The sequence below is a fragment of the Diadema setosum genome, chromosome 5 (genome assembly GCF_964275005.1).
Source record: "Diadema setosum chromosome 5, eeDiaSeto1, whole genome shotgun sequence".
Taxonomy (NCBI): Eukaryota; Metazoa; Echinodermata; class Echinoidea; order Diadematoida; family Diadematidae; genus Diadema; species Diadema setosum.
The window spans coordinates 27,110,017-27,136,514 of record NC_092689.1 but is presented as its reverse complement, the minus strand read 5'-3'; the positions used below and the strand labels follow the sequence as shown (position 1 = coordinate 27,136,514).

The 26,498-nt window shown below is 39.2% G+C and overlaps 1 protein-coding gene across 4 annotated transcripts in view; it reads left to right on the top strand.

The window, feature by feature from the left end:
* LOC140228662 (calcium/calmodulin-dependent protein kinase type II subunit alpha-like) overlaps positions 1-26,498 on the top strand; it is a 199,151-nt gene that overhangs the window by 107,677 nt on the left and 64,976 nt on the right. For all 4 annotated transcript variants that reach the window (XM_072308921.1, XM_072308920.1, XM_072308919.1 and 1 more), the window contains exons 6-10: positions 6,605-6,704; positions 9,170-9,253; positions 13,726-13,820; positions 15,818-15,940; positions 24,760-24,843. In XM_072308921.1, coding sequence (XP_072165022.1) covers positions 6,605-6,704; positions 9,170-9,253; positions 13,726-13,820; positions 15,818-15,940; positions 24,760-24,843 — 486 coding nt within the window. The remainder of the gene's footprint in view (positions 1-6,604; positions 6,705-9,169; positions 9,254-13,725; positions 13,821-15,817; positions 15,941-24,759; positions 24,844-26,498) is intronic.

The following is a 26,498-nucleotide window of genomic DNA, read 5'->3' as shown; positions in this document are numbered from 1 at the left end:
CAAACATATTTATTCCTGTTTTATTTTTCCTCTTCATTCTCTTCTCTTTCTATTTTCTTCATCTTTGGGCTATCTGCTGCATAATGGCGTTTTCTCGCCATCTCTTCCCCCCCGTTGGTTTTTTATCGCGTGTCACATCCGCCACTGTGTGCTCAGCATGGTGATTATGATGTGACTTATCCGTGCGTGTCCGTGATATTAATGCCACATGTAAGCACAACAGGGAGCTGAGTGGTTGGTGTAAATTAGCCTTTGAATGGAAGCCTCACCTTCCCCATCTCCCCCCCCCCCCCCCCCGCCATCTCTCTCCTCTCCTTTGCTTGTAGTTTACTAGTCGCTGGACGTGAAGATGGAAAAGGGCAAAAATGCAATTTTCTTCTCACTGCGAAAGAATGGAGAAATGGGGGCTCGTATTAATGTTGACAGTTAATACCCGGGCTTAAAGGGCCTCGGCAGATTCGGGTGTCGCAGTAAGGAGCCTTTTTTGCCAGCTTCCACCGGTAGGACTGTGAGTGGGCGTTTGGGTTTTCGGGGGGGGGGGGGGGTTCCCGCAGAGAGAGGTGTGGATACTTCTGTGATGAACGACTAGGCTCAAGGAAAATTTCCTGTGAACAGTTGTCCTCGGAACGTGCCGCAATAAACCTCAGTCATTGAGTGATCAATTTGCGAATAGATGTAATCAGGTGTGGTGTTATTGAATGTCTCCCGATGATTGTGTGTGTGTGTGTGTGTGTGTGCATGTATTCAAAATCCTTTGTGTGTGAGCGACTTCCATGGACAGGTGGTTGTATACTGTGAGTACCCTGTACAGCTGTAGGCGGTAATTGAATGATGACTTCATCGTGTGGTAGCTGCTGCCAACGGGTGAATCGAGACATCAAGCTGGTAGCAAATTTTCGGGAGGATGTGTAGATTCTGTCCTCGACTCCTAAAAGCGGTCTGCGCAAAGATGCTACTAATATCCCGTCAGTGGGCAGTTCTTAGGAACCTTTGTCTGTAGGCTTTGTAATACTGTTCTTCATCTTTGATTGATGGCCACAATATTTTTTCAGATGGTTGCAAGCAACTACAGCTTCCTCTCAATTTCTTTTCCTCCTCCTTTTTTCCCCTAATACTCTGACTGTATCCAGACTTCATCACACTGTACTACTCAAAATGCCCCCACCCCACCATTTCTATACCCCCGAATGTGAGATTTTGCATTATTAGTTTGATTCTGCGGAAGTTTGTCTCTTTGCTACATGCATTCCCTTGGGCATCTATTGCTTCTTTTTTTCTAGGCTGTGACAGGCTATCCAACTCCCCTTACATATTTACTCTCACAGCCTGGGATGTCCAGAGTAAATAGCATGGTCATTCGGATACCATGCCTGACGTGGCATGGCAAATAGTCCCTGACTGCCCAGCACAGGTGCTAATCTGACAGATACGTACATAGTGTGATTTTTTTTTTTTTAAACCTTATCATTGATGACCAAATGTCAGCGAAGGAGTACGTTCGCCATGTTCACATACTTAGGACTTTGTTGTCATCAGACCTTGGTTGAAGATTTATGATCTGTATGTTAAAGCATCAAACCCACATTAAATTATGGGATCGGTCCATGTGTTGACAACTCCAGAATTGTCAGAGAGTGCTCTTGGACCAGGAAAAAAAAAAAAGAAAAAGAAAAGATGACACTGTAGGACCCCAAAACATCCCTACTTTTGTCAGGTGGCATTGGATGTTTGGGGGTCCTACAGAGTCGGGTCTAGGGCATTTACGCCATGGGCAATTACCCCGGACCCTGCCCCTGGCCCTAATCCTAATCCTAATCCTGAACCTAATCCTAACCCTAACCCAAACTCCTAAACCTAACCTTAACCCTAGTCCTTACTCTAACCTTACCACTAACCAGTATTTAGCCAAGGGGGGGGGGGGGGGGGGGGGGTACCCCCTCTGGGGGTAATTGCCCGGATATGGACAAAAGTGGTCTTCTAGTAAATCTGCAACGCACCATGATTGCATGTGAACACAAATCCAATCATTCAGACTTGCGTGAGTCAAAAGGTTCATATGAGGATTCATACGAGCGAATAAGATGGATCTTATTGTGTAAAGCGTCCACCTGGACGCTACATGCACTTTGATACTGACACACAACACAACTCATAACTTGTGCAACACCTGCCTGTGCAAAATCAATACATGATGGACTGGTAATAGTCAATTTCACAAAGAGTGTTTGAATAATAATCATGAAAATAATGAAAGGACATTTATATTTTGCAGCTTTTGTAGTAATGTACTCTACCTTGTATGACAAAATAAGTCTGAGCATACCTAATTTAAACCAAGTAGCATTTTTGAGAAGATGACTTTTTAACATGGTCTTGATCTCATTAACTGTAGTTGCTTGCCTGACAAATGGAGGGAGATTATTCCACAATTTGGGAGCAGCATACATGACCACCCTGTCACTAAGGGTAGGCACTAGTTGTTGTGTTTTTTTTTTTTTATTTCACTTCAAGATATTTTAACAATGTATGATCTTAAGAACTTTGCGGATAGTAAATTGCTTGAAAGGATGACTGACTCCACAAGTTCCTGAATGTACACTGGTGCTGTACCACATACTTGCCAACTAGTAAGATTTTATCAGATTCAGTAAGATTTTTAACGTTAAAAATAGCAAAATCAGATTTTCTGTCAGAGAAATCAGATTTTTAAAAAATATTTGGATATAAGTAAAGTAGGAAAATAAGATTTTTAACTTCAGTTTGCATATAAAATAAGATTTTTGCAATCCACGAGTAAGATATTTCATCTTGAAATGTTGGCAGGTATGGTACCATGAATAGCTCTGTATTTTATTAACAGAGTGTTAAATATGAATCTCTGTTTGACAGGTAACCACAGGTAACCAATCTAATACACATGATAATGGACTTCAACGTTTCTCTCAGATGATCCATTTCTCCCTTTAACTGCAAAGATGGAAAGAGGAAAAAACAAACAAACAAACAAACCAAAATGCTGTGCTTGTTTACAATTGGACAGCATTCTTGTTTTGACAGCAGTAGACACAGGTATGCGCATTATGACTTTACCGGTGTGGATCATCGTGGATCTGCAAAGTCCTCCAGTGCAGTTATTCTGGGAAAAACGCCACCTTGAGATTGGCAGCATTTGCATATTTTGAGAGGAGGAGAGCAGGGGATCTATGCCCCCATCCGTCCAGCAGGATAAAATGTGACGGAAGACATCCCAAGTTCTTGGACAGTGGAGTCCCATTAGAGTCTTGTGTGGACGGTCACAGTGGCGTGGCTTATACGAGTGGGCCAGAAAATTGATAATACCCAATGGGTCGAAGACGGGAGAGTTGATAATTGTTAGGCAGAAATCGAGCGGCAAAGACCGACTTGGGCGAAAGGGCAGCGAGAGGAGGCAGCGGGGATATAAATAGCTCCCCCAGTCGTGTGCGTCGTCGGCTACGCTGGTGAGACTTGTGCCGATAACGGCCAAAATTGGGAGATAATTCGGCACATCAGGGAGGAAATGTTAGCAGTGAGATTTCTCTCTTCTCTCATCTCACTAGTATGCATGCATTCTGGTTTTTTTTAATCTGTCGTTGTTGCTGTTATTAGATTGTCTCTTTCGTTTATCAAGCTGACATTTTGCGCCGGTGGAAAAGGGATATGTTTGTGTGCAGTGTCGTCAGCTTTTTTTACCAGTAATACTGGGTGCCATTTAGGTGGGAATCGCCTTTCGCCACCCGATATCCCCAGAAATGCTAATGACGGGTAACATTAGTCATGGCTGAAGTATTCCTGGACCACCAAATTGTGCGAGGATGAGGTTTGGTGGTGTCAAAACAGTAGATAGGGAAACTAGCACAGAGATCTCATATGATTGCAGGATTTGAAGCAAACAAGAGCTCTGTTTAACCCTTTGACCCCTGAGTCACTCATAACCTCCCATATAATATGTGTGGAAATTTTAGTATTTCCTTTACCCACCATATATTGTTTTATCACCCTACTCAGCAATCTAATCTCCATGCATGCATGATCAGTTTGTTTGAACTGCAGATGCAAATATTGAGAGATTTACTCTGTATGTGAGTACATGCTGACATTGTAGACAAACATGGTGCTCAGGGGTTACGTGCACAAGACACCATCTTTGGGTCGGGGATGTGGGCTGGCTTACTAATATGTTTAGATATGTGAATATATTTTTTCGTAGTGGATTGTTGATTATTTGTCCATTTCATATAGAAATGTACTGTCCAGCAGCTTGTTTGTCCATTTCAAATAGAAATGTACTGTCCAGCAGCTTGCTGCATGAGGTGCATTGTACATTATTTTACAAGTTCACACCCCCCCCCCAAAAAAAAAAATATATATATATATTCAAAAAAATCAATATATGGTGACAGTGAGACAACATGATTTTTAGCTTTATCATGTATCGATCACGGTGAGAGTTATTTCTATACCCTGATTCTCAAGACCTGAGGTATGGGATGAATGACAATCAGAACCTTTTTCATAGTTGTTTGTAAATGTAGTTCTCTCAATGGAGAGCAAGTAATGGCCAATAATAGGGATGTGTGCCACCCAACATTCTCAGGCTAAACGCTCTCCGTTTGCCTCTGATGTGTTGCTATGGTAACATATCAAATTGTGCGTCACTGCACTGCAAATTAGCGCCCGACAGAAAAACAGAACCGCCTTGTTTACACATGAATATTTGGCATAGTCTCAAAAAAGTACAGCCTCCGATGTTACCCTTTTACTGATTTATTGTGTATTTTCTGTCCAGTCGAGTGCATTAATGGATGTGGAGCACCAGTATCTGTGTTCCACCACCTAATATTGTACCCTGTTTCCACATATAAGATCAAAATGGACACTTTCGAGAGAGTGCAAAATTGATAGCATGAAAAGGCATTTTTGTTGGAGAAAATGAATACAGGAACTTAAAATATTTGATAAAGACTTGCAGATATGTCTCAGTCTTATAGTCTTGTCATACAAGATCATATCAATTGAAATGAAAATCCTATTTCTTACAAGAATTAGAGGGTTTTCAACCAATCAGTGATAAAAGAGAGAGAGAGAGAGAGAATCTGCGTTTGTTTTATTTCATTTTATGTAATTGATATGAATTAAAAAAGAAAAGTTGTATTACAAAGTAGGAAGCAGAAATGACAGTTTGGTAACGCATCAAGAACATGATACTTGCCAAAAATGAGGATTTGAATATTAGTTCAAGATTATTTTTCTTCTGTACTGGAATATAAAAAAAGAGTTGCAGCTATTATTCATAGATGTGTTATTGGAGGTAAGGACTTAGAGTTTCTTTTATCTCAAACATCATGTTTTATCCTCACTAAGAATGCTCAAGCTATACTAAATAGGAGAAAATTCTGTCTAAATATTTTTTTTCTTCTGTTTATAGAGATTTGGTTTCGACAATTGAAGTGTTTCTCTCAAGTTGCAAATATGGCAAACCCACAGGAAAGCTGGCAAGAACTGGATTGACTTCATGTAGTTTTAATGTGTGTCAGTTACAAATACATGTATGATTCTATCTTTGCTCTTTCAAGAGAGTGTGTGCAGATACCAGGAAATGACTTTGCATTTTGATTGGTATCTAGAGTGTGAAGCCACTACGGAAAATGATCGCAAAGTATGTTTTTCCTCATCATCACCATGTTCAGAGCGTTGATGAAGAGTTTAGGAGGTCCTTCATGTTGGGCATGGGACGGTGAAGCCAATTATGAAATATTAACGAGAGCGAGAATGTCTGTCAAATAAATTGAAGTTGAAGGAATATGAGAGAAAAACTGTAAATGTCAAGGAAAAGTACATCAAGGTTGAAGAGGAGAAAGGAACCTCCATTACTAGTGAGGTATTATATGAAAGTGGGTTTACAAATGCTTCTGTGCAGCATGTCATGATATGGTTACCTTTAAAAAGCAGACCGTCTTGATACTTCGCCATAATCCGACCAATGTATGCATTGGTTTGTTTAAACTAAAGTGGGTATCTCATTGGGCTCGAGACTAGTTGGCAGCCTGGTGGTGACTCGAGTCGCCCTGGTCACGGAGTGGTCACGGAGGCATTTCCACGATGTCTCCTAGTCGCGGCCAAGTCATGGAGAGTAATTTCATTCACGAGGGTCTCTGACTAGTCACCGTGACTTTGCGGGGACCCATGAGCAAACTACCGGTGACATTGAGGAGACTTCTCCGCAACTGAGAAGATGTCATGGAGACGTCGTGGGGACGTCTCCTCTACTTCTTGCAAATACATTATCACTTAATTGAAGACGTCTCTGTAGTCGCCGTAGAGTCGCCTTCTTGGCGAGAGTGCAAGCCATGTGCTTGGTCTTTTGAGTCGCATAAATTGCGGCGACTGACCAGTGGTGGCAAAGTCTCCTCAGTGAGATACACCCTTAAAAGATGCAGAATCAGCTGGAGTGATACCGGTAATTTACCCCAATGAAGTCAGTACTACAGAAAAGATCTTCAAATGCACTCCTGTTTCCTTTCCTCAAAAAAATCTTCAACTAAACACATTGATGTTTTTCTATTCTTGTCGTTCTTTTCTGCAGCCGGAAAACCTGCTGCTAGCCAGCAAGCAGAAGGGTGCTGCCGTCAAACTAGCCGATTTTGGCCTGGCCATCGAACTGGACAATGGGGAACAGTGGTATGGTAAGGATCACAAGTGACCCCCAATACTGACCGTTGTCACAAGCGAACATCTTTGTCAATAGGGGGAGTTTGGGGAAACAGTGGTAATGTAAGATCATTATACAACCTGTCAGCAGAAAGCTGGTAAGGGTGAGTAACTCAGTAATACGACAATCCGAAACAGTTTGCGTGGCAAGGCCCACTCTGAGACCATATTCCTGAAACTTGTTGTAGGTTACAGCTACAAAGCTTTTTAGGATGTGGACAGCCTGCAGCCCCGAGAGAAATTGAGGAAAAAAAAGAGAGCGAAAGACAGATATGCAGATCTATCAGGGTATACCCTTAAGCCGTTTTGTTTAGTTTAATGACATGGGGGATCCACTTACGTTGCACGGCAGCAGATATTTTTAGTTTACATATGTGGTAAGACTAATCATCACTGTTCTGTAAAGACGTGTACAAGTGTAAGTTCTATGTATTTCTACAATTACATCTGATTTTTATAGAACTGCTGCCCATTTTGTGTGTGTGCATGTGTGTGTATGTGTAATATTATTTTCTAGATCAGGTCTACTTCAGCATTGCGTGGAATTCTGTTCATGACTATGCTAACCATAGAAGGATTAGACTTGTACTGACTGATTGCTGTTTCTCGCTATCTTGTGTGCAACTACACATTGTAGATGATAGAAATATAAAAGTCAGTGAAATACGTATAAAATACTTATTTGTATTCTTGTAGTTCAAGTTTTTTTGTTTTTTTGTTTGTTTGCACCACACCCATATCAATGTTCGCATTCTATTCAGAGATCTGAATAATTGCACTTGCAAAATGTGCTTGCAAAGGCTGTAGTAAATTTCCGAAGAAAAGTATGCAGCATTGATTTCCCTGAGCAGAAGGGTCATAGATAGTTCCTTAATTCTGTTTCTGTTGCCGCAGAAAATAGCGAGATCGGTTGATTGTTAAGTTGTCAAATACCGTTTTGCTGAATGGCCAAGAAATGTATTGTGGACGCCGGCCTTCCATCTGTGTTTGGCATTCATGGAGTATTTCCATGGCCGTTTTCAAGATGAAAAGCGATGAGGTGCATCTCTGGAAAATGGATGTTGAATGTGAGAATCACAAACATGGTATTGAGCCGCACAAAATGACACAGAATGTTCTGATAACCAGCTTCCCCATACCCTCCCCCTTGTAAAATGAGGGTTTTGTGTTGACTTCTAAAGAAAGAAAGATAAAGAGAGAAAATATATATTATAATGTGCTTAATGTATGATAGAGCAGTATAGTAAAGGGAAAGGGATAGAGATAGAGATGTCACAGCCTTAAAGATGGTATCCAGGGGCAACCAAGGAGGATGAAGTGAGCCAGAAATGAGGATGGTGACGTGAGATTGGCTTCACTCAGAAGAAAAGGTCAAATGCAGGTAGCTCAGTGAAACACACTTTCATCTCCCGCCAACCGTAAGGAAACAGTCGGTGACTAGCTGAGTGACAGGAGATAGATGCGATGAGATTAGGGAGCAATACAAATGCCAGTCAAGCAACAGGTGTTTGGACATTGAAAAAAAAACCCAAAGATTTTACGTACATCCTTGTACACAATTCACGTTGTCTTTATGACAGACAAGAAAATGAGGGTGATGAATTGCCACCTGTGATACAAATGAGGTTGATAGAGACACACGCAGATGGGATAACTGAGATCATGTATTTTAAGACTAATTTCCCCTTGATACGACAGCAGATCAGCGTACATCACCATGGTACTGATGCAAGTTTTCATGAGGCTGGAATGCATGTATGTTACATTGTTATCTTTAGTCAGGCAAATGAGAGAAAAAGAATCTTTGTGGCACAGTCAGAACCTTGAGAACATTGAGTCCAAGTCATTAAAATAATTTCTGTAGGTTTTGATTAAAGGGATGGTATAGTTTCGTTTGAGATCTGGCTTCAGCTTTCTAACCTTTTTTTTTTTTTAGATAAGATGATGAAAAACTTCTTAAAGAATATGACAGAGCATAAAATTCAAAAAGGAATTCAATGTTTATTTGATGAGGGTCAGGTTAGAATCAGGGTTGTTGTAGGGTTTTAGGCTTAGTTTGATCTGAGGATTAGGATTAGGATCTATTAGGATTAGGGTTAGGGTTATGTCTATGGGTAGAATTTATGTTCGACTTAGCATAAGGATATGTCATGGGAGCAATTGTTACAGGGGCAAATGTCATGGAACCGGATATCAAGAGAAAAAGGTCAAGACTTTACTTTTTTCCTTTAGCTGTCTCTCTATCCATCTATCCTGTCCATCCATTTATCTGTCTATCTTTCTAGCTATCTGTCTGTCTATCTATCTATTCTTATATATCTGTTTATGTATCTAAATATCTTTCTGGTTATCTGTCTATTCATCTCCCTTTGTGATAATGTACATGTGAATCCCAGTCTCTGCTTACTAACATCTTTCCTATATCCTTGGCTCCCAACAGGTTTTGCAGGGACTCCAGGCTACCTGTCCCCAGAGGTACTCAGGAAGGACCCATACGGCAAACCCGTCGACATTTGGGCTTGTGGTAAGTATTTGGTTTGGGGGACCCCTCCCTTTTCCCCCCATCATTGATGGAGACTAGCCACAGAACTTAATACTTTCTCTTAAAGATCCAGTAGCTTGGAGATACCATGGAGTGGAAAGGCTGGTCTGGCTCGGATACATTCAAGAATCCCTGTAACGAATTGTGTACAGCTTTATCACTGATCTCTATGGAAGTACAAATACAGCCGAAGAATCTTGACCTGAGTCTACCATTACTGATGAGCATATGCTTCGATGCACATATTCACTGACTGGTGCTATCTGTGTTTTTTTTAACATACCCTGTTGGGCAGTGAATGAATCGGGCCACCCATGAAACCCTAAGCTACTGGATGTTTAAGTGCCAGGTGCCCATTTTATCGTATACCTTGGTCAGGGGGAGAGACTGAGGGTCAAATACATCTGCCATACACAGTTGAAGGAACTAGGGACTGGACTAAGAAACTGGTCCAGCTCCCGGAGCACTTTCCCCTCCACCTACACTGAAGGTCAAATACATCTGCCATATAGATTTAAAGGAACTGGGGAGGGACTGGACTAAGAAACTGGTCCAGGTCCAAGACCACTTTCCCCTCCACCACCATACAGTGTAACTTGCCGCTTTGTCTACTATCCCTGAGACCAGCATTATCCTGTCACTTCTTTCTTTACCGACATTTCTTGGTGTTTTTGTAGAAGAGTGAATGTATGTTTTGTTTTGTTTTTTTAACCAAAGTGCACACACATGCAAACACTCACATTCTCACACTTGAGCAGAACCGAGGTATTCCATCGTAGGATCAAGGATTCCCCCCCCCCCCCCCCCCCCCGATAGATTTCTTCTTTTTTTTTATGGGTACAAGAGGATCCCAACATTTGAAGGAAGGAAGAATATCATTTTGGTTTACCACCTTTTAACATTTATGCAACTTGTAAATGAGCAACTCTTGAATAATGCTGATGAAGTGGAGTGATCAGCATGCATGTGATGTTATCTTCTTGGTACAGTGTCATTTCAGATGGTGCTTTATTACTTGAACCTGGTCTCTGTACCACAAAGTGGTAGTGGTGGTGGTAGTGGTAGTGGTAGTGGTAGTGATGGTGGTAGTGGTAGTGGTAGTGGTTTACCACCTTTTAACATTTATGCAACTTGTAAATGAGCAACTCTTGAATAATGCTGATGAAGTGTAGTGATCAGCATGCATGTGATGTTATCTTCTTGGTACAGTGTCATTTCAGATGGTGCTTTATTACTTGAACCTGGTCTCTGTACCACAAAGTGGTAGTGGTGGTGGTAGTGGTAGTGGTAGTGATGGTGGTAGTGGTAGTGGTAGTGGTAGTGGTAGTGGTAGTAGTAATAGTAGTAGTAGTAGTAGTAGTAGTAGTAGTAGTAGTAGTAGTAGTAGTAGTAGTAGTAGTAGTAATAGTAGTAGTAGTAGTAGTTACTGTAGTAGTAGTAGTAATGATAATGATAAAAATAAAGACAGTAGAATTATGTAAAATTATACTGATGACAGCAGCATCAAATATACTAGTGATTGTAGTTATGACGATGATTATGAAATCTGCAAGCCTCCACAATATGAGGTGATAAATCCATGCACATTTTTCTACAGATTGACATTTTAGGAGATTTATATGCCAAAATACATCTAATGATGGATTATAGACCCACCTTTAACATGTAGGCCTTAGTCATCAAGCAGTGATAACTTCATTTACTCAGATGTCCTTGTTCATGCTAGGTGAGAGATGTTACATAGTGTGCTGTTCACCACCTAATGGATGAACGTCATGTGATTAGTTTGATGCCAAATTGAGAAAATAGGAAAAGTACATGGGTTGATTTTAGTGGGGTTGGGTGAGAATTTAGCCTCGGCCCAGCAGATTGGACTGGTACATTGGCATAAACTGAAGGAAACATAATTACTTAGCCATCGTATTTCAAAATGGAAAGTTTTATTGTGTATTGCTGTCTCGTAGTAATACATGTTGAAGGAGATGTTTGTGTATGGATATATCACTATATGAGAAGATATACTGTGGATCATAAAGGGATAAAACATTAGGTTACTAACAATGATGATATGAGAGTATGTAAGTAGCTTAAGCTGTTACCTTTTAGATATTGTAATTACTCACAATATTGATACATAGCATGCTTACTTATATATAGCAAGTAATGGGTTAAAGATGATAAAAACAACATAAGAGGTAGCTTGAAAATTGCCATATGCCAGGTTAGGCAAACTCCACTGTGAAGTATGTAATATTGTGACATTTTTGCCGATTGGGTGGGATTGTGTTTTTCATGGGGCATTTCAAAAATTGCTCAGCTTTTATCTAAGTGCCTGGTATCTCATCATTCTCGTAAGACTGGAGGGTCTTTCACAAAGAATCTAAGTCAATCTTAAAAGTTCAGATTAACTCAAAATTATGGTATGCTGTGTGTGTCTTCAATATTTTAGCTCCCTAATGAAAATTAATTTTTGGAGATTTTTGTCATGCAGCCATTAATATTCAAAACAAAATAATTGAGAGCAATTTTTTTTGGTGAATATTAATGACAATTTGAGTGCATGCTAAAAGGCTGATAAAAGTGAACGGGATAACCAGTGTCATACCATAATTTTAAGTCGATCGTATATTTGAAGACCAACTGGACTTCTATGTGAAACACCCCCCTCGTCCCTTCTGAGTGACCGGTTTTCGAGATCCTGCCGTATTGCCAGTATATGAATCGGATTCAATCGGGAATCTCATTCTCCACCACCACCCCCATTCCCCCCACACCACCACCAAGATCAAAATCTCATTTCAAAAGGTCATTCATGAATATGTGAATATTCCTCAGGTACCATCATACTAGTTGAACAGTAGCTCTTACTTCTTTCTGCCAGAATGACTGATTGTAATCTCCCGTGAGTACAGCTTTTTGGGTGCAAGTGTTCATACTGCTCTCTGTCAGTTTGTTCTAGTTCTCAGGAAGACCAATGAATCTTTGGTTTGGATTGTGACTCTGTGTTTGTGTATGTTTGTGTGTGTATGTGTATCCATAGGTGTATGTGTAGAATATGACTGTTTGTGTATGTGTTTATGTATGTGTATGAGTGTATACATTGGTGTATGTGTATGTATATGTGAGGGTGTGTTTGTGTGTGTGTGTGTGTGTGTGTGTGTGTGTGTGCTCATGTGTGTGCACTATTGTTTTCATTGCAGATGAATCATGCATGATCATGATATTGTACACAATTTCCTTTCATGTCTAAATGACAGCAAAAATAACCTAGAGGTATCATGTAAGGCTGTAGATGGTATTGAAATAGAAAAGAACTGCATTTGCCACTCCCAAATCCCCAGATTTTACAGCGGCAACAATCTGCACAAAGCACTCTGATGGATCTTAAATGCAGTGGAAAATTACAGTCATTTCCTGAGTTTTAATGTGTGTTGCACTCATAAACCTTGGTAATTTCACTAAAATTGTCACTCGAGGTAAATACATATCAGTCCTCCTTGTCATTGAGAGTATTTCCAAACCATTGTTTGGCTTGAATTGATTTTTGTTATTGAAATATTTCCTGTCATCTCAATGGCTTTTATGACCAGTAAGTGATTTTGAGTCTTGCAAAGTGATTTAACATTTCTCTCAGAATGAAATAGATACATGTACTTCACACTCATCAGTGTGCCTAATTTGAATCCAAATAAAAACATATTAATAACTGTTGATATTTGAAGTGTCCATTTACAGCTCGAAGTGTAGTGTTACTGTTTATGATAAAAAAAACATCTTTTGACAATTGATAAATGCTACAAACTTTCATTGAGTATCGGAGTATCCATTATACTGACCTCGCTGTAAATCTGTAGAAACTCTTGTTTCCCCCCCCCCCAAAAAAAAAAAGAAGAAAGGAATTGAAGAAGATCAAAAATTATTATTGTTGCTTATCTAATAAGAGAAGTGAAACAATGAGTTTTTGGCCAAAGTAACTGAATTAAAGTGGTACTTAAAATGATATTTAATGTTTTCCTTTCCTTCAAAGGATTCTCTCTATTTTATGTTTATTTATTCATTTATTATTATTATTTTTTTTTTTTTTGGTTGGGGGGTGGGGGACTTCAGTATTTAGCGACATATATATATATGTATATGTATATATATATATGTATGGAAGAGTAGTCTTCCTTAACTCTGAATTTGTGTCTGATTTTCATTACAGTGTTGTTTAGTGTGAAAACTATGACAAACTGGAAGTACTTGTATTCTAGATAGGCTGTCCTTATTCATAACTTGAATTTATTGCAGTCATATCTTTAAGCATTCTTTTTTTCGTTCATTATGTTTCGTAAACTGTAATTCTCTTTCATTTTTGTCTCCCTCTTCTTTTCCTACTTCCTCCTCCCCTTTGCTCTCCCCCTCCCCCAATCTCTTTCTTCTCTCTCTCTCTCTCCTTTTCTTCTCCATTGCAGGTGTTATATTATATATTCTCCTGGTGGGGTACCCCCCATTTTGGGATGAGGACCAACACCGACTCTACTCACAGATCAAAGCTGGAGCATACGATGTAAGACGTCCCCTGAATCGAGTGGTGTACGGCAAACGCTCGAGTCTTATTATAGGCATGGTCATGTTGGCAGGGAAAACGGGGAAACCTTATGCGACCGTTGGAGAGTAATGAGAGTTTCAGGGATAAATGTGATGGAAACTTCTCTCATTTCATCACATAGAAAGTGTATCCAGTTGCCCAGTGTTATCTCCTAAAGGATTTACTCCTATGTTTTTTAAGGTCTTTTAAAGGTATTATGACCATAAACTATACTGCTGCCATGAAATGAATAGAATTTAGTGAAATCAAATAGATCATTCATCTACAAGACGTAGAGTCACAATAAGATTTGTGGGACATCCTGAATTTTAAGTATTTTCACAGTCGATATCATTGTGATAACTCAGGGTCGAAGAAAGGAATTGCGAGACTCTAATTAAATGGTTCTTTTGATGTATGTTTGTAGAGGAAGACAAGAAAATAGTGGCCTCTTTGTATTACAGAGAGAAGAACCCAAATAAAAGCCATGCTAGAAGACTGTTATTGAGTGGTAAAAAGGGTTATATAGATTATATTTCAACCATTCTGTCATGTGACTTTGCATAGAATTCTGTAGTTATCTTATCTTTACCTACGCATATGCATCAAATGTAATAACTTGAATTTTTTTTTAATCACTGCTCACAATGGTAGACAATACCTTTAAATGCTACATCTCATAATAGCTGTGATTACACACTAAACTTTCTGTCAGTTTTTTTCTTACTGATTTTCAATGAGTAAGGTTTTTATGACATGAAAAAAAATGCTGGTATTGTATACAGACCTGGTTTTGTGATCTCTTTATGGCATTGTATAACTGCTGTAATATGACACATGCTGGCAACCACTACTGACTTTCAATAGCCTATAACTCATGCACCATTGTAGACCAGCGATGGCTGTTAGCGTTTCTCCTCCAGATTGTCAAGAACTAAGTTGTTGTTGTCTCACAAGTGCCCAGAGTACAGATGCTGGTTTCATTCACTCACAATTTAGATGGCACTTAGAACTTCCTATTCTACTTTCTAGATTTAAGATGTGGATGAGATCGGAAGTGGAGAAGTATTTGCTGTAGTGGATGTCATGGCATGAATTGAGAGCAGTGTCAGTGTTTGTCACATGCAGTGTCTCTTTGAGGTTGGGTAGTTCGGAAGAGGGTAATTGATATGAAGTGATCACACAGGGTAGGCTCAGTGGAGTGGACAAGTATGAAGAAGATCAGAACTGCCTGATCACCTTCCATGGTGTTCAGAAAACTGTATGGCAGGGAGACTGTAGAGGGAGCTGTTTACTTGAATACTAGTATTCCTCCATAAGTTTTTTGCTGAATGTCAATAGTGATGTGCTGTATACAAGCGATGAGACTGGCTTTAGGCAATGCTTGAACTGATTCTTTCAAGGAGAAGAAATCAATTAAATATTAATTCATTCCATATCATTGTTGTTATTTGGGAAATTTTTGTCTTACTACATGTGCATAATTTTCTATCTCACATAATGATTGATTAGAAGGCTTATCAGTAAATATTTATCCAAAAGAACATCTGCTAAAATTTCTGTCAAACAAGAGAAAATGTGATTGGTCGATTGTGTGTGTGTGTGTGTGTGTGTGTTGGTGACAACCTGTAAGAGCAAAAATTCACATGAAATTAGATGTGTTTATAGGTATAGAAATCAATTCTGAATGATTATTTGCAGTCATATACCTTTGGAGGACTGTGAAGTGCACTTTTATGATATACAGCAATGTGAATGCACTCACATATTCAGCTTTCAAGCATCAGAATACGTTTGTCAAAACTAACTTTACATCATTCACAAGGACTCAAAGCTTTGTGGCTCTTTACTCCTCTACACAAAATGTACCATTAACACCATTTTATTTTCATTATCTAATACTTTATGAATTTTTTCATCCCCCTCTTTCCCTCCTCCTCCTCCTCCTCCTCCTCCTCCTCCTCCTCCTCCTCCAGTACCCTTCCCCCGAGTGGGACACGGTGACCCCGGAGGCCAAGAACCTGATAGACAGTATGCTGACCGTCAACCCAGGCAAGCGAATCTCTGCCTGTCAGGCCCTCAAGCATCCGTGGATTCAAGTGAGTCTTGTTTGCATCTCCACTCATCTCTCACACAGCTATGTGATCACTCAAATAGTTTTGACCTTTCTCTACAGGGTTTCGTGTGAGAACTATGTAAGTTCAACCCTTATAAGTGTGGCCTCTCTCTGTACAGCTTTGGTGTATGTAAGGTCAGCCCTCTGTGCAGGTTTGGTTTGAGCACTATGTGAGGTCAACCCTTAATATGTGGTCTCTCTGTACAGGTTTGGTGTGAGCACCATTGAAGGTCATCCCTTTAAGTTTGGTCTTTCTGTGCAGGTTTGGTTTGAGCTCTCCATAAGGTCAACCCATAAGGTGTGGTCTTTCTGTACAGGTTTAGTGTGAGCACTCTGTAAGGTCAACACAGAGACAGGCTGACCACCACCTGCTGTCTCAACAAGTGGGGTGATCTCTTTATGAAGGTACAGGATAGAAAAAGGATTTAGATAGTTTAAACAGAATAGTCTTTGAATAGTCATTAAAAATTACCTCTCAATAGTCTTTAACAATGACCTTTGGATAGTCTTTGAGAATGATCTCTTTGGATAGTCTAAAACAATGACCTTTACATATCTCTTAAAATGCCTAAAACAGCTAGCTATGTTTGGTTATGTGTTCTGGTTCTTCCTCTCTCTGAGTCTTGGTCTAGTTTTCATAACCTTGTGTAGCTGAAGTCCTCGGATGGCAACTTAAGGTATTTCAATGCACTGAGTACATATTTGGTGTGGTGGTCATAGGTTAAGTGTCAAAGGCCAAAATAATAATGATAGTAAAAAACACACACCAAAGAAGACAAAGGTTAAAGAAAAGACTAGAGGAGTCTGTGATAATGAGCTGTAAAAATCCAACTTCCTCACATGAGGTTCTAGATCTTGGAAAGGTGAGAATAACAGTTCCATTCCTAGACTAGACTAAGACTAGACTAAAGATTATGCGATAGACTTCAGTAAAATCAGCTACACAGTGAACGGAGTAAGTTATTTAGATCATCTAAAGCTTGATTTGTCAATTGAAAGAGAAAGTAATGGTATTTAATATAAGATGTAACTCAGCATCATTTGATGAATTATGTGAAGTCGTATGATATAGATATTTAAGTATGAATTACACATTTATCAATAATCATATCATAGGGTATAATACTTACAAATATGAAGAAATATTGAATGAAAACTTATAGGTAGCTGTGGACTAGTGTGGTCTAACTCATAAATGCTGTGGATGGGACTACAGCAAAGTATGTACTCATACAGAATTGTTTAATCTAACATAGATGTAGACTTATTCTATTAGCTGTGAATCTCAAAAGTGAATACCAATGCAAATAACAATAACAGGAAGTGAGGCAAAAGACTGGGGGATATCAGGTCAGTCTTCACAGGCTATAATAAGCTCTATAAATGACATAATTGTCCAAGACATATCTGCTGTGGATTATCCCGTAGATGAGTGTTTGCAGCATTTACGCCAAATATGGGATATATTGGCAGATATGGGTTAATAAGTGTAAAGGTAAGCACTGGCATATAAAGCCACGGCAGAGGACGTTTAGAAGGCAGTCATAGGCTTTCTGCGTCTAAATAAAAGCCAGCTTGATCTTTAATCCACATTCATTGTAATTATTATTTAATGTCAATGCCTGAAACTTTGTGAATTATTTTTGTACATAATGTAAAAAAAAAAAGACCCAACAACAATAACCGATATCTAGTAATAACCATTTATTATTAGTGTATTTTTTTATTTACTACAATATGTCAGGTGTACTCTTCATTACTTAACTCACATGGTGGTTTTCCTTTTACAGTTTGGCTTATCTGAACATTGTTCCAAGGTAGTCTGAAATTTTGATGGGGTTTTAAAAGTGTGAGGTTACCTGTCCAAATACAAAAGGGGTTGAGTAATTTTTGATATGACAAAAGCATGGAAACATTCATGACTTCAGCAGATACCACTGGATGAGTCATTGTGTGCTGAGGTTTCTTGTCAGTGCTCTAAAATATCGATACCATTTCAATAAAAGCCTGACATTATGCAAGAGGCACCGTCATGAAACCTTGAAGGGTTTCACATCGTCACTGAGCTAGGCCTGTATGATAAGTGAAAACCAAAGTTGGAAATTCAGTCTTTAGGCGTTTTCACATCAGCCGGATAAAAATCCAAGCTCGAAAAATTTTCCGCGATTGCGAATTAGAGCGCTATTTCATTTCTTGTTCACATCAGCCCGAAGAGGGGGTAGCCCGAATAGTTGAAAATTTTAAAATAGCTAATTCGACAGCTGAGTATGTGCAAACAGCATCAGTAATGTGTGTGCCCTCTCAAAAATTCCTCATGCTTTGTGTGCAGTTTGCCTCGGTCGATCGGGTCACACACGCTAGGAATGATGGAATTCATCGCGCAAATTTCTCGAGTCGTTTTCACATTATCAAATAGCGCGCTACTATCCAGCTATTTCAGAAATTTCCCGAGTTGGACTCGAGAAATTTTCTCGATCAGTGCGATACAACTAGCGCGTTAATTTGTGTTCACATTATCAAATAGCGCGCTATCTCGCTATCGGGAAAATTTCCCAAGTCAGAAGATAGCGCGCTATCTTGAAACATCGGGCTGATGTGAAAACGCCTTTTGTGTAAAGCTCTGTTGATTTAAAGGACAAGTCCACCTTCATATACATAAGGATTGAGAGAATGCAGCAATATTAATGGAAGACATCAGTGAAAGTTTGAGGAAAATCGGACAATCCATTCAAAAGTTATGAATTTTTAAAGTATCTGCGCAGTCACTGCTGGAAGAGAAGACTACTAAAGTGTATGATGTCACATGCATGCAATGATATAAGGAAAATAAAAAGAGAATTTCACAAAACTTTACTTTTTGAATAAAGTGCAAATTTTTTCAACTTGTTGCTGACGTATGTTTGAGGTAATATTATTCCACCTGCCTTCAGAAAGTGTAGAAGTCGAGTGGTCTTTTGTTATGCGAAAAAAATGGAAATATGTTGAATTTTCTTTATTCTTTTTTATATGGTTGTACACATGTGACATCACAAACTATAGTAGTCTTTTCATCCAGTCGTGACTGAGCAGAAACTTCAAAATTCATAACTTTTGAACGGATTGTCTGATTTTCCTCGAACTCTCACTGATGTGTTCTACTAATATTGCTGCACTCACTCAACCCACATGTGTATGAAGGTAAACTTGTCCTTTAAAGGATCTGGTATCATATTTTAAAGATGTACAATTTTTATGCCTCTGCTTCACAGTATGCCAAATGCTTTGCTTTCGGAATGTCCGTCCATCCATCCATGTATCCCTCCACATGGTTGTACAATATCTTGTTCATGCAATTTATGGGAAAAAAAAAATACTTCGTAAATTTTCGTGGTACCTGGCTCAGGTAAGCTGTGTGAGGAGTAGATGTGCTGATTAGATTATCAGCTGATCCCTGGATATCATAGGTCACTGAACCTTTGGCTAAAAATTACATTTTTCGACAGTAACTTTATCTAAGAATATCAAGTGGATATGATTATTTGGTTGGAAAGGTAGAAATGAGTAGGCTATCATTTCCATGAATTGGTAGGGGGAAGGCTAATGGTCAAGTAAAAGGTCACCGTTGAAAAAAAAACCAACAAGTCACTTCTAGTTATGTCTTCAGCTTGGAATGTCCAGTGATGTGAGGAAGGTGGGGGGGGGGGGGCAGGGTGGAAACAAATAGGCAGTTGTGTGTATGAATATCGTAGCTGTGATAGGTCAAAGGTAATTTTACTTTGGGTAAATTGTGTTCTTTTTGAGACATAACTTTGTATGGGAATGTCCAGTTGTGATATTACTTAGTGAGAAGCATAGAGTTGAATAGATGAGTAGTTATCTGCACTGACATTGGCAAAAAGGTTGAAGGTCACTTGAGGTCAGCTACATTGTTACTGGCCACTAATCATTTATTCTTTTTGTGAGTCTAATCTTAAGTCATTTGGTAAGATAGATAGAAATAAAGTTAAATACATTTCCTCCTTATTTTGAGAGAGAGTTAAAGATCAGTCCTTCATCAGGGATTAAAATTAATAGTCTTCACAAAGATATAAATGAATGGCCATGTTCTTTTGGCAGATATAAAGATTACATTAGAAATGGAGACATCCCAATCGGCTGTGTGCAGCAGTCACAGTCATTTGCTCTACTTTATCTTTTAAAATTAGAATATATGATAGTTTATTCAAGTATGGTGCAATTCGTCTGTTGAGAATGAGAAGGGCGTTAAGTGGTCTTGAACACTATGGGTTTAGTGGCAACTTAACGCCCTTATCATTCTCAACCGACGAATTATGAATAATTTTAGTAACAGTGGGATACTTCAGAAATGTAGCAATGTTTGCTGTGGAACAATATGTGATGGACTTCATTCAAAGCTCTGTTCAGGTTTGAATTGTAGCAAGGCACTTCATGCATATCGGTGTGAGGGTGACTATTTCTGAGGTCGGGGAGTCGTTTGGTGAAGATTGAATGTTCAACAGTGCTCTTAAGATATGATACTGATAATGATCAGACCAGGAACCAGGAGCAGAAATTAGAATAGTGACAAGTGGGATAGATAGACTGTGCTTCAGTGTACGCTTGGGATGGAACTCTAAATAAAGGGGAAATGAAACCCCAAACTAGCTTATGGTGTCGATTGTGTAGGAGAGCAGCTTTTGTGAATCTCAGTCACTACTACGTAATGATATACCAAGGAGACATACAGAATGGTATGCGAGCAGCTGTGTCAATTGACATTTGATATGTTTGGTTGCAGTTCCTTTTTACGAAAAACCAAAATACACTTCCCCCTATTGAGTGCCCATCTCAATGCTACTGCATTAATATGTTGGGTTTTGTTTGTAATCATTTGTTAACAAGGAGTATGTTCCTTGTATGTTTGTGGTGTAAAGCAAAATCACAACTTGTATGAATGTTTGGGCTTACACATTTAAAATGCAACACCTTGGGCATGTGTATATCCATATATATTTAGACAGATGGAGTGTATTTAGACTCTTAAAGGCATAATTTACCATTTGCAGATGAAACAAAAACCCAGCATTAGTGCTTCAAAATAGTTCTAAAATGTGAGTTAGAGATAGAAACAACCAATGTAAACATTTGTACAGTATAATCGGTGTTAAGTATTGTTAAATATACAAAATGTGAACAGTAGACATAATAAAAATGTTTCCAGACTAAACTGTGTACAGTTACGGCTTAATGAGAAAAGTAGTGATATCTCCTTATATTTTAGGCTTTGTTGCAAAAACTTTATTTGGTAGGATGTTTTGTGATATAACTGACCTACACATGTGCAGCAGAAGTGGTATCTTGAACATTTTCTAAATCTCTGCTCCCAAACGTAAACAGGACCTTTAAATCTATGTCGCTGCAGTCTGATTCTTCCATTTCCATCTTGCTCATCACATACTTATCTGTCCTTCCTCCTAGCAATATGTTTCTTTCCTGTCTTATCTCCTAGGTATGTATGTCTCTCCTTCTTGTCACCTTCTCTCTCTCTCTCTCCCATCATTCCTCCCTGTCTATACTTTCCCCCTTCTCTCCTGGTGATATGTTTCTCTTTTGTCAGCAGGTTTATCTCTTTACTTCTCTCTGATAGCAATTTGATTCCCTTTTTTTTTTTCTACCTCCCCTCTTTCCCATTTTCTCTTTTTTCCCTTTTTTCTATCCAAGTAATACAGTTCTGTACATATCAAGTGTCTTTTCTTCTCTCTTTGATAGCACTTTCAATATCTTCCTCTTGCTACCTTCCCTCTCTCCCATCTTTCTTTCCTGTCTCGACTTTTCCCCCTTTCTTCTCTCCTAGGTATAGTGATATATTTCTCTCCTCAAGTTTCTTTTCTTTTCTTATCTCTTTGATAGCATTTTGAATATCGTCCACTTGCTACCTTCCCTCTCTCCCATCTTTCTTCCCTACCTCTACATTTCTCCCTTTCCTCTCTCCTAAGTATAGTGATATATTTCTCTCCTTGATATATTTCTGTCATTCTCAAGTATCTATGTTTTTCTTCTCTCCGAGGTATAGTGATATATTTCTCTCCTTATGATATATTTCAGTCCTTCTCAAGTATCTTTTTTTTTGATCTTCTCTCTTTGATAGAAATTTGATTATCTTCCTCTTGGCACCTTCCCTCCCTCCCATCTTCCCACTCCCTCTACTTTTCCCCTTATCTCCTAGTGATATATTTTTCTCCCTGTCAACTGTTTCTTATCTTTTTCTTTTCTCTTTTCTTCTCTCTTCTCTCTTTGCTATGTGATTCTCTCTCTTTCACACTTTCCTTCTCTCAATTATCTCCTTTGTCTTAAGTCTTTCTTTTCCTGTCTTCTGTCCAAGCAATATATTTGTCTCCTTCTTGCTACTTTCTTGCTCTCACCCCCCCCCTCCCTCTCTATCTGCCTTTTCTCCCCTTTTCTTTTGTTGATATATTTCTCTCCATCTTAGCTGTTTCTTTTCCTTCTCTATATGGTTATCTGTTTCTTTTCCTTTCGTCTCCATATGTTCATCTGTTTCATTTCCTTCTCCATATTTTCATCTGTCTCATTTCTTTTCTTCTATATAAAATGTTTATCTGTTTTCTTTCTTCTCCATATGCTCATCTGTTTCATTTCTTTTTCTATATGTTTACTATTTGTTTTCCTTCTATTTTCATCTGGTTTTTTTTTTCTTTCTTTCTGTATATTTATCTATTTCATTTCCTTTCTTCTCTATATCTTTATATGTCTCTCTTTCTTTCTTCTCTATATGTTTATATGTTACTTTCGCTTTGCTGTCTTCCCTCTCTCTCTTCTCCATCTATCTCTACTCTCTCTTTTCCTTTTCTTCTCTCCTAGCAATATCATTTTCTTTTGCTAACTTCCCTCTCTCCATTTGATCTTGTCTCTGTCTTTTCCTTTCTTTTATCCTACAAATTATGTTTCTCTCCCTTTCATCTGTTTCTTTTCCTTTCTGCTTTCCAAGCTCATGTATTTTTTATGCTAGTACAAATACTGTGGGAACTCCTTCATGGAGTTCTAATGCTATATAGGAGGATTAACTGTTGATAGGGAATACAGAATTAGCAACTTAAGGAGTGCAGGGTATTTTTACAGTGCCTTAGAATTCTCTCCATTCTGCGCCGCTATGGCGTCTGTATAACGGCAGAGCATGAGAAAACAGAGTTTTGTCCCTAGGTACAACGGGAGTGCATTAACTGCACGGAGAAAATCTGAACAATATGACAGCAGACTGGGTGGATTTCACAGAAGAGAAAGTCTATAGAAATACACGACGATGAGTGTCTTTCTGTGCGTCAAGTCTTGAGTTCTCTTGCCAAGGTTTTTTGAGTATCTTGCAATGCTTGGTGCAACAGGCCTAGACAATCGGCTAGAATGGCTGTTGGAAGATGGCTTTGTTCTCTCGCTCCCTCCCTCTCTCTCCTACTTTCTTTCTCTCTCTCTTTTTTTTTTCTCTCTCTCATTTTTCTCTAGTTATAGATTCCCTGTGATTAAAGAACTTGTCTCAGCTAGAAGCAGATCGTGAAGTATATATATCGTCAGCTGAACGTTGTTAATTTGTTTTGAAATGCTAAGAGGAAGCTCTGTAAATATGTTTGTCTGTCGACATTAAAGGGGAGGGTAGGTGTTGGAGCCTAATTTTGGTTGATACATTATTCATCCATACTTGTATAGCATTCTCATGTAGAGATGATCTGCAGGCATTCTGTAACCTGATATTCACACTTAATGAGCACGAAAACACAGAGTTGTGATAGGTAGTGCATCAATCGAGTTTCTACTTTGGGTGTAGTATGTTGAGTAGATCTATTCCGAGCTCGTTCGTGTCGACAGAGCGACATTTGACGTAGAGGATGAGGACTCCTCGATGGACGAGAGTGGCTCTTTAAGGACTCTAGACTCATCTGCATGTGTCAATGACATCCTGGTTTCTTACACGGGGAGAAAATTACCTTTTCCAGAAGAGATGATTCCAAACTGATTTTGCCGGCCGTGCACAAAGGGTGTGTAGCATTGAATGTGCGCGATGCTGCTACTGCCAACAGGCAGTATGCATGTGGATGCTAGTGGTGGTAAGTCGAAGGATGCACGTAATGTTGTTACAGTTATGGTCGTTCCCTCACACATCCATGCGTCAAGACTTATACATGCCTTGATATTCTGCTTCGTGGAGTTGCAACTGTGTATTAAGCAACAGGCTATTCATGTGAGCTGAGTTTAATCTGTTCTCTTCACCGCAAAGCTGTAGTTAAGTCATTGGCTAGATATTGATATTAGAATTGCAAATGCAGATTGCAATCTATGGATGGTTTGTTTGGTTGGCAACTTAGGTGAGTTGATGTCACTCTTATGTATGATTATCACAGAAGTGTGTTTATGTGTTTTTGTTCTCGCAAACAGCACATTTTAAGTGTCAAATCTAGCTGATACGATGTTATAATATCATGTATGCAGGTTTGAAATTAACTATTTGTTTGTTGTTGTTTTTTAAAACAAACTTAGATATTTATATTTGTCATTGTGAATGTTGATCTAACCAAATCTTGCCATTCTTGAATATGCTGCCAATAACATTTGTGAAAATCCATGATCTCATTGTTTACTGATTACAAATGAAGACGTTTACGTGTATGCTTCATTGTATGTTATATGTGGAAACCAGCAATATGCTGCCATGTTGATGATAATCCCAAAATTATCTATATTGGTAATCAGTTGGCATTGTGTACCTGTTCCGTGTTACTGGTATCAAAATTTTGTGGCATCTTTTGTCTTCCCCAGAACCGTGATCGCTACGCCTCAGCTATGCACAGACAAGAGACTGTCGACTGCTTGAAGAAGTTCAATGCTAGACGCAAACTCAAGGTGAGTCGAATGCAACTAGCCCTTTCTTGTGAGAGGCAGGGCAAACATGAAATGATGCATGTGGGACTGAGTGAAAATGCCCAAGGTACCTATAACACCATGCACATGTACCATGGTTTGTTCCCAAGTGTATGCATATGTGTGGATCTTGAAAATATCTATGGTGTCTTTCTATTAGTGTGATGTGAATTCTGTAAATGGCAATAATGTAGACAGATTGAGCTTTTACTGATGTAATATCAGTGGCAGAAAAACAGGCTAAAGGGAGATATGAGTTGCCAAATCTTTGAATTCTAATGAACATTCCAGTCATTATGTAATTTGGCTTGATTGTAGTGGTCTTAAAAGGCTGCATTCAAAGGAGAGATTTTGTGTGTAGTTATGGAGGCCAGTATATGAAAGTCTACCTTTTGTGTGGAGCAGCAGTGGTAATGAGATTTGCTGCCATGTGTGATGTGGTTTGTGCCAGTGTCTACTAGGGAAGGCGAAGATGATGTGATAATTCCAACTGGTGGTTGGCATAAGGAGGATGAGGATGAGGAGATGGAGGAGATGGAGGAGGAGGAGGAGATGGAGGAGATGGAGGAGGAGGAGGAGGAGGAGGAGGAGGAGATGGAGGAGATTGACGTAAGCTAGAAGAAAGATGAGGATGATAATAATAGAGGAAGGGAGGAACCCTGCAGCCATGCTACTCTCCAGCACAGCAGCATTCTGAAGATTTGCCAAGTACCTCGAATTCTGCCGAAGCCTCCCTAAAAAAAGAATTCAGATCCTTCGTCATGTCTGGATGGGAATGTGAAAGGCCCCCCTGCTTTGGGCATTATTAACACTTATTGAGATGCTTGTCACACACAAGTATCTCCCCGATTGCTCTTTGGCACCTCCCTATTTTTGTACTTTTTTCTTTCTTTTTTAAATGTGTGATGAATGTGAGCAGCTCTGCATTCCTATTCGTCTGAATATCTGCTTGTTGATGAAAACATGATGACAGATTTCAATATCTGCATCTGTTCGGGGAAGATGTGCCATAGTCTTATGCGAGTCTTTGTGATATAATTGTGTATGTGTAACATGACTGTTGAGAGAAGATGTGCCATAGTCTGATTCAAGTCTTTGTGATTTAATTGTGTATATGTGAAACATGTCTGTTCAGAAAAGACGTACCATAGTCTTATGCAAGTGATTATGAGACTGACATTTCAGATGACGCCATTAAATTGAACCTTGTGGAGGTATTTGGTTTTGTTCCATGGAGAAAGTCATAAAGGTTATGCAAGGTAATACCAATGTTGCTCTGTGTAGACTATTGGTAACCTGTTTACATTACAATGTCAAATGACTTACACTGAGGATTAATCCCTTTGAGATTCTTGTCTACAGATTTTTATGCCTCCGCCACGAAGTGGTGCCGGAGGCATTATGTTTTCGGGTTGTCCGTCCGTCCGTCCGTCCGTCCGTCCGTCCGTCCGTCCGTCCGTCCGTCCGTCCTTCCGTCCGTCCGTCCTTCCGTCCGTCCGTAATGAATTTTGTGGACAAGGTAACTATCAAAACCTGTTGAGGTATCCTAATGAAACTTGGCATGTATTTGTATTAGGGGGTGAAGCTGTGCCTATCAACTTTTGGGTGCACATGCTCAAGGTCAAAGGTCAAAAGGT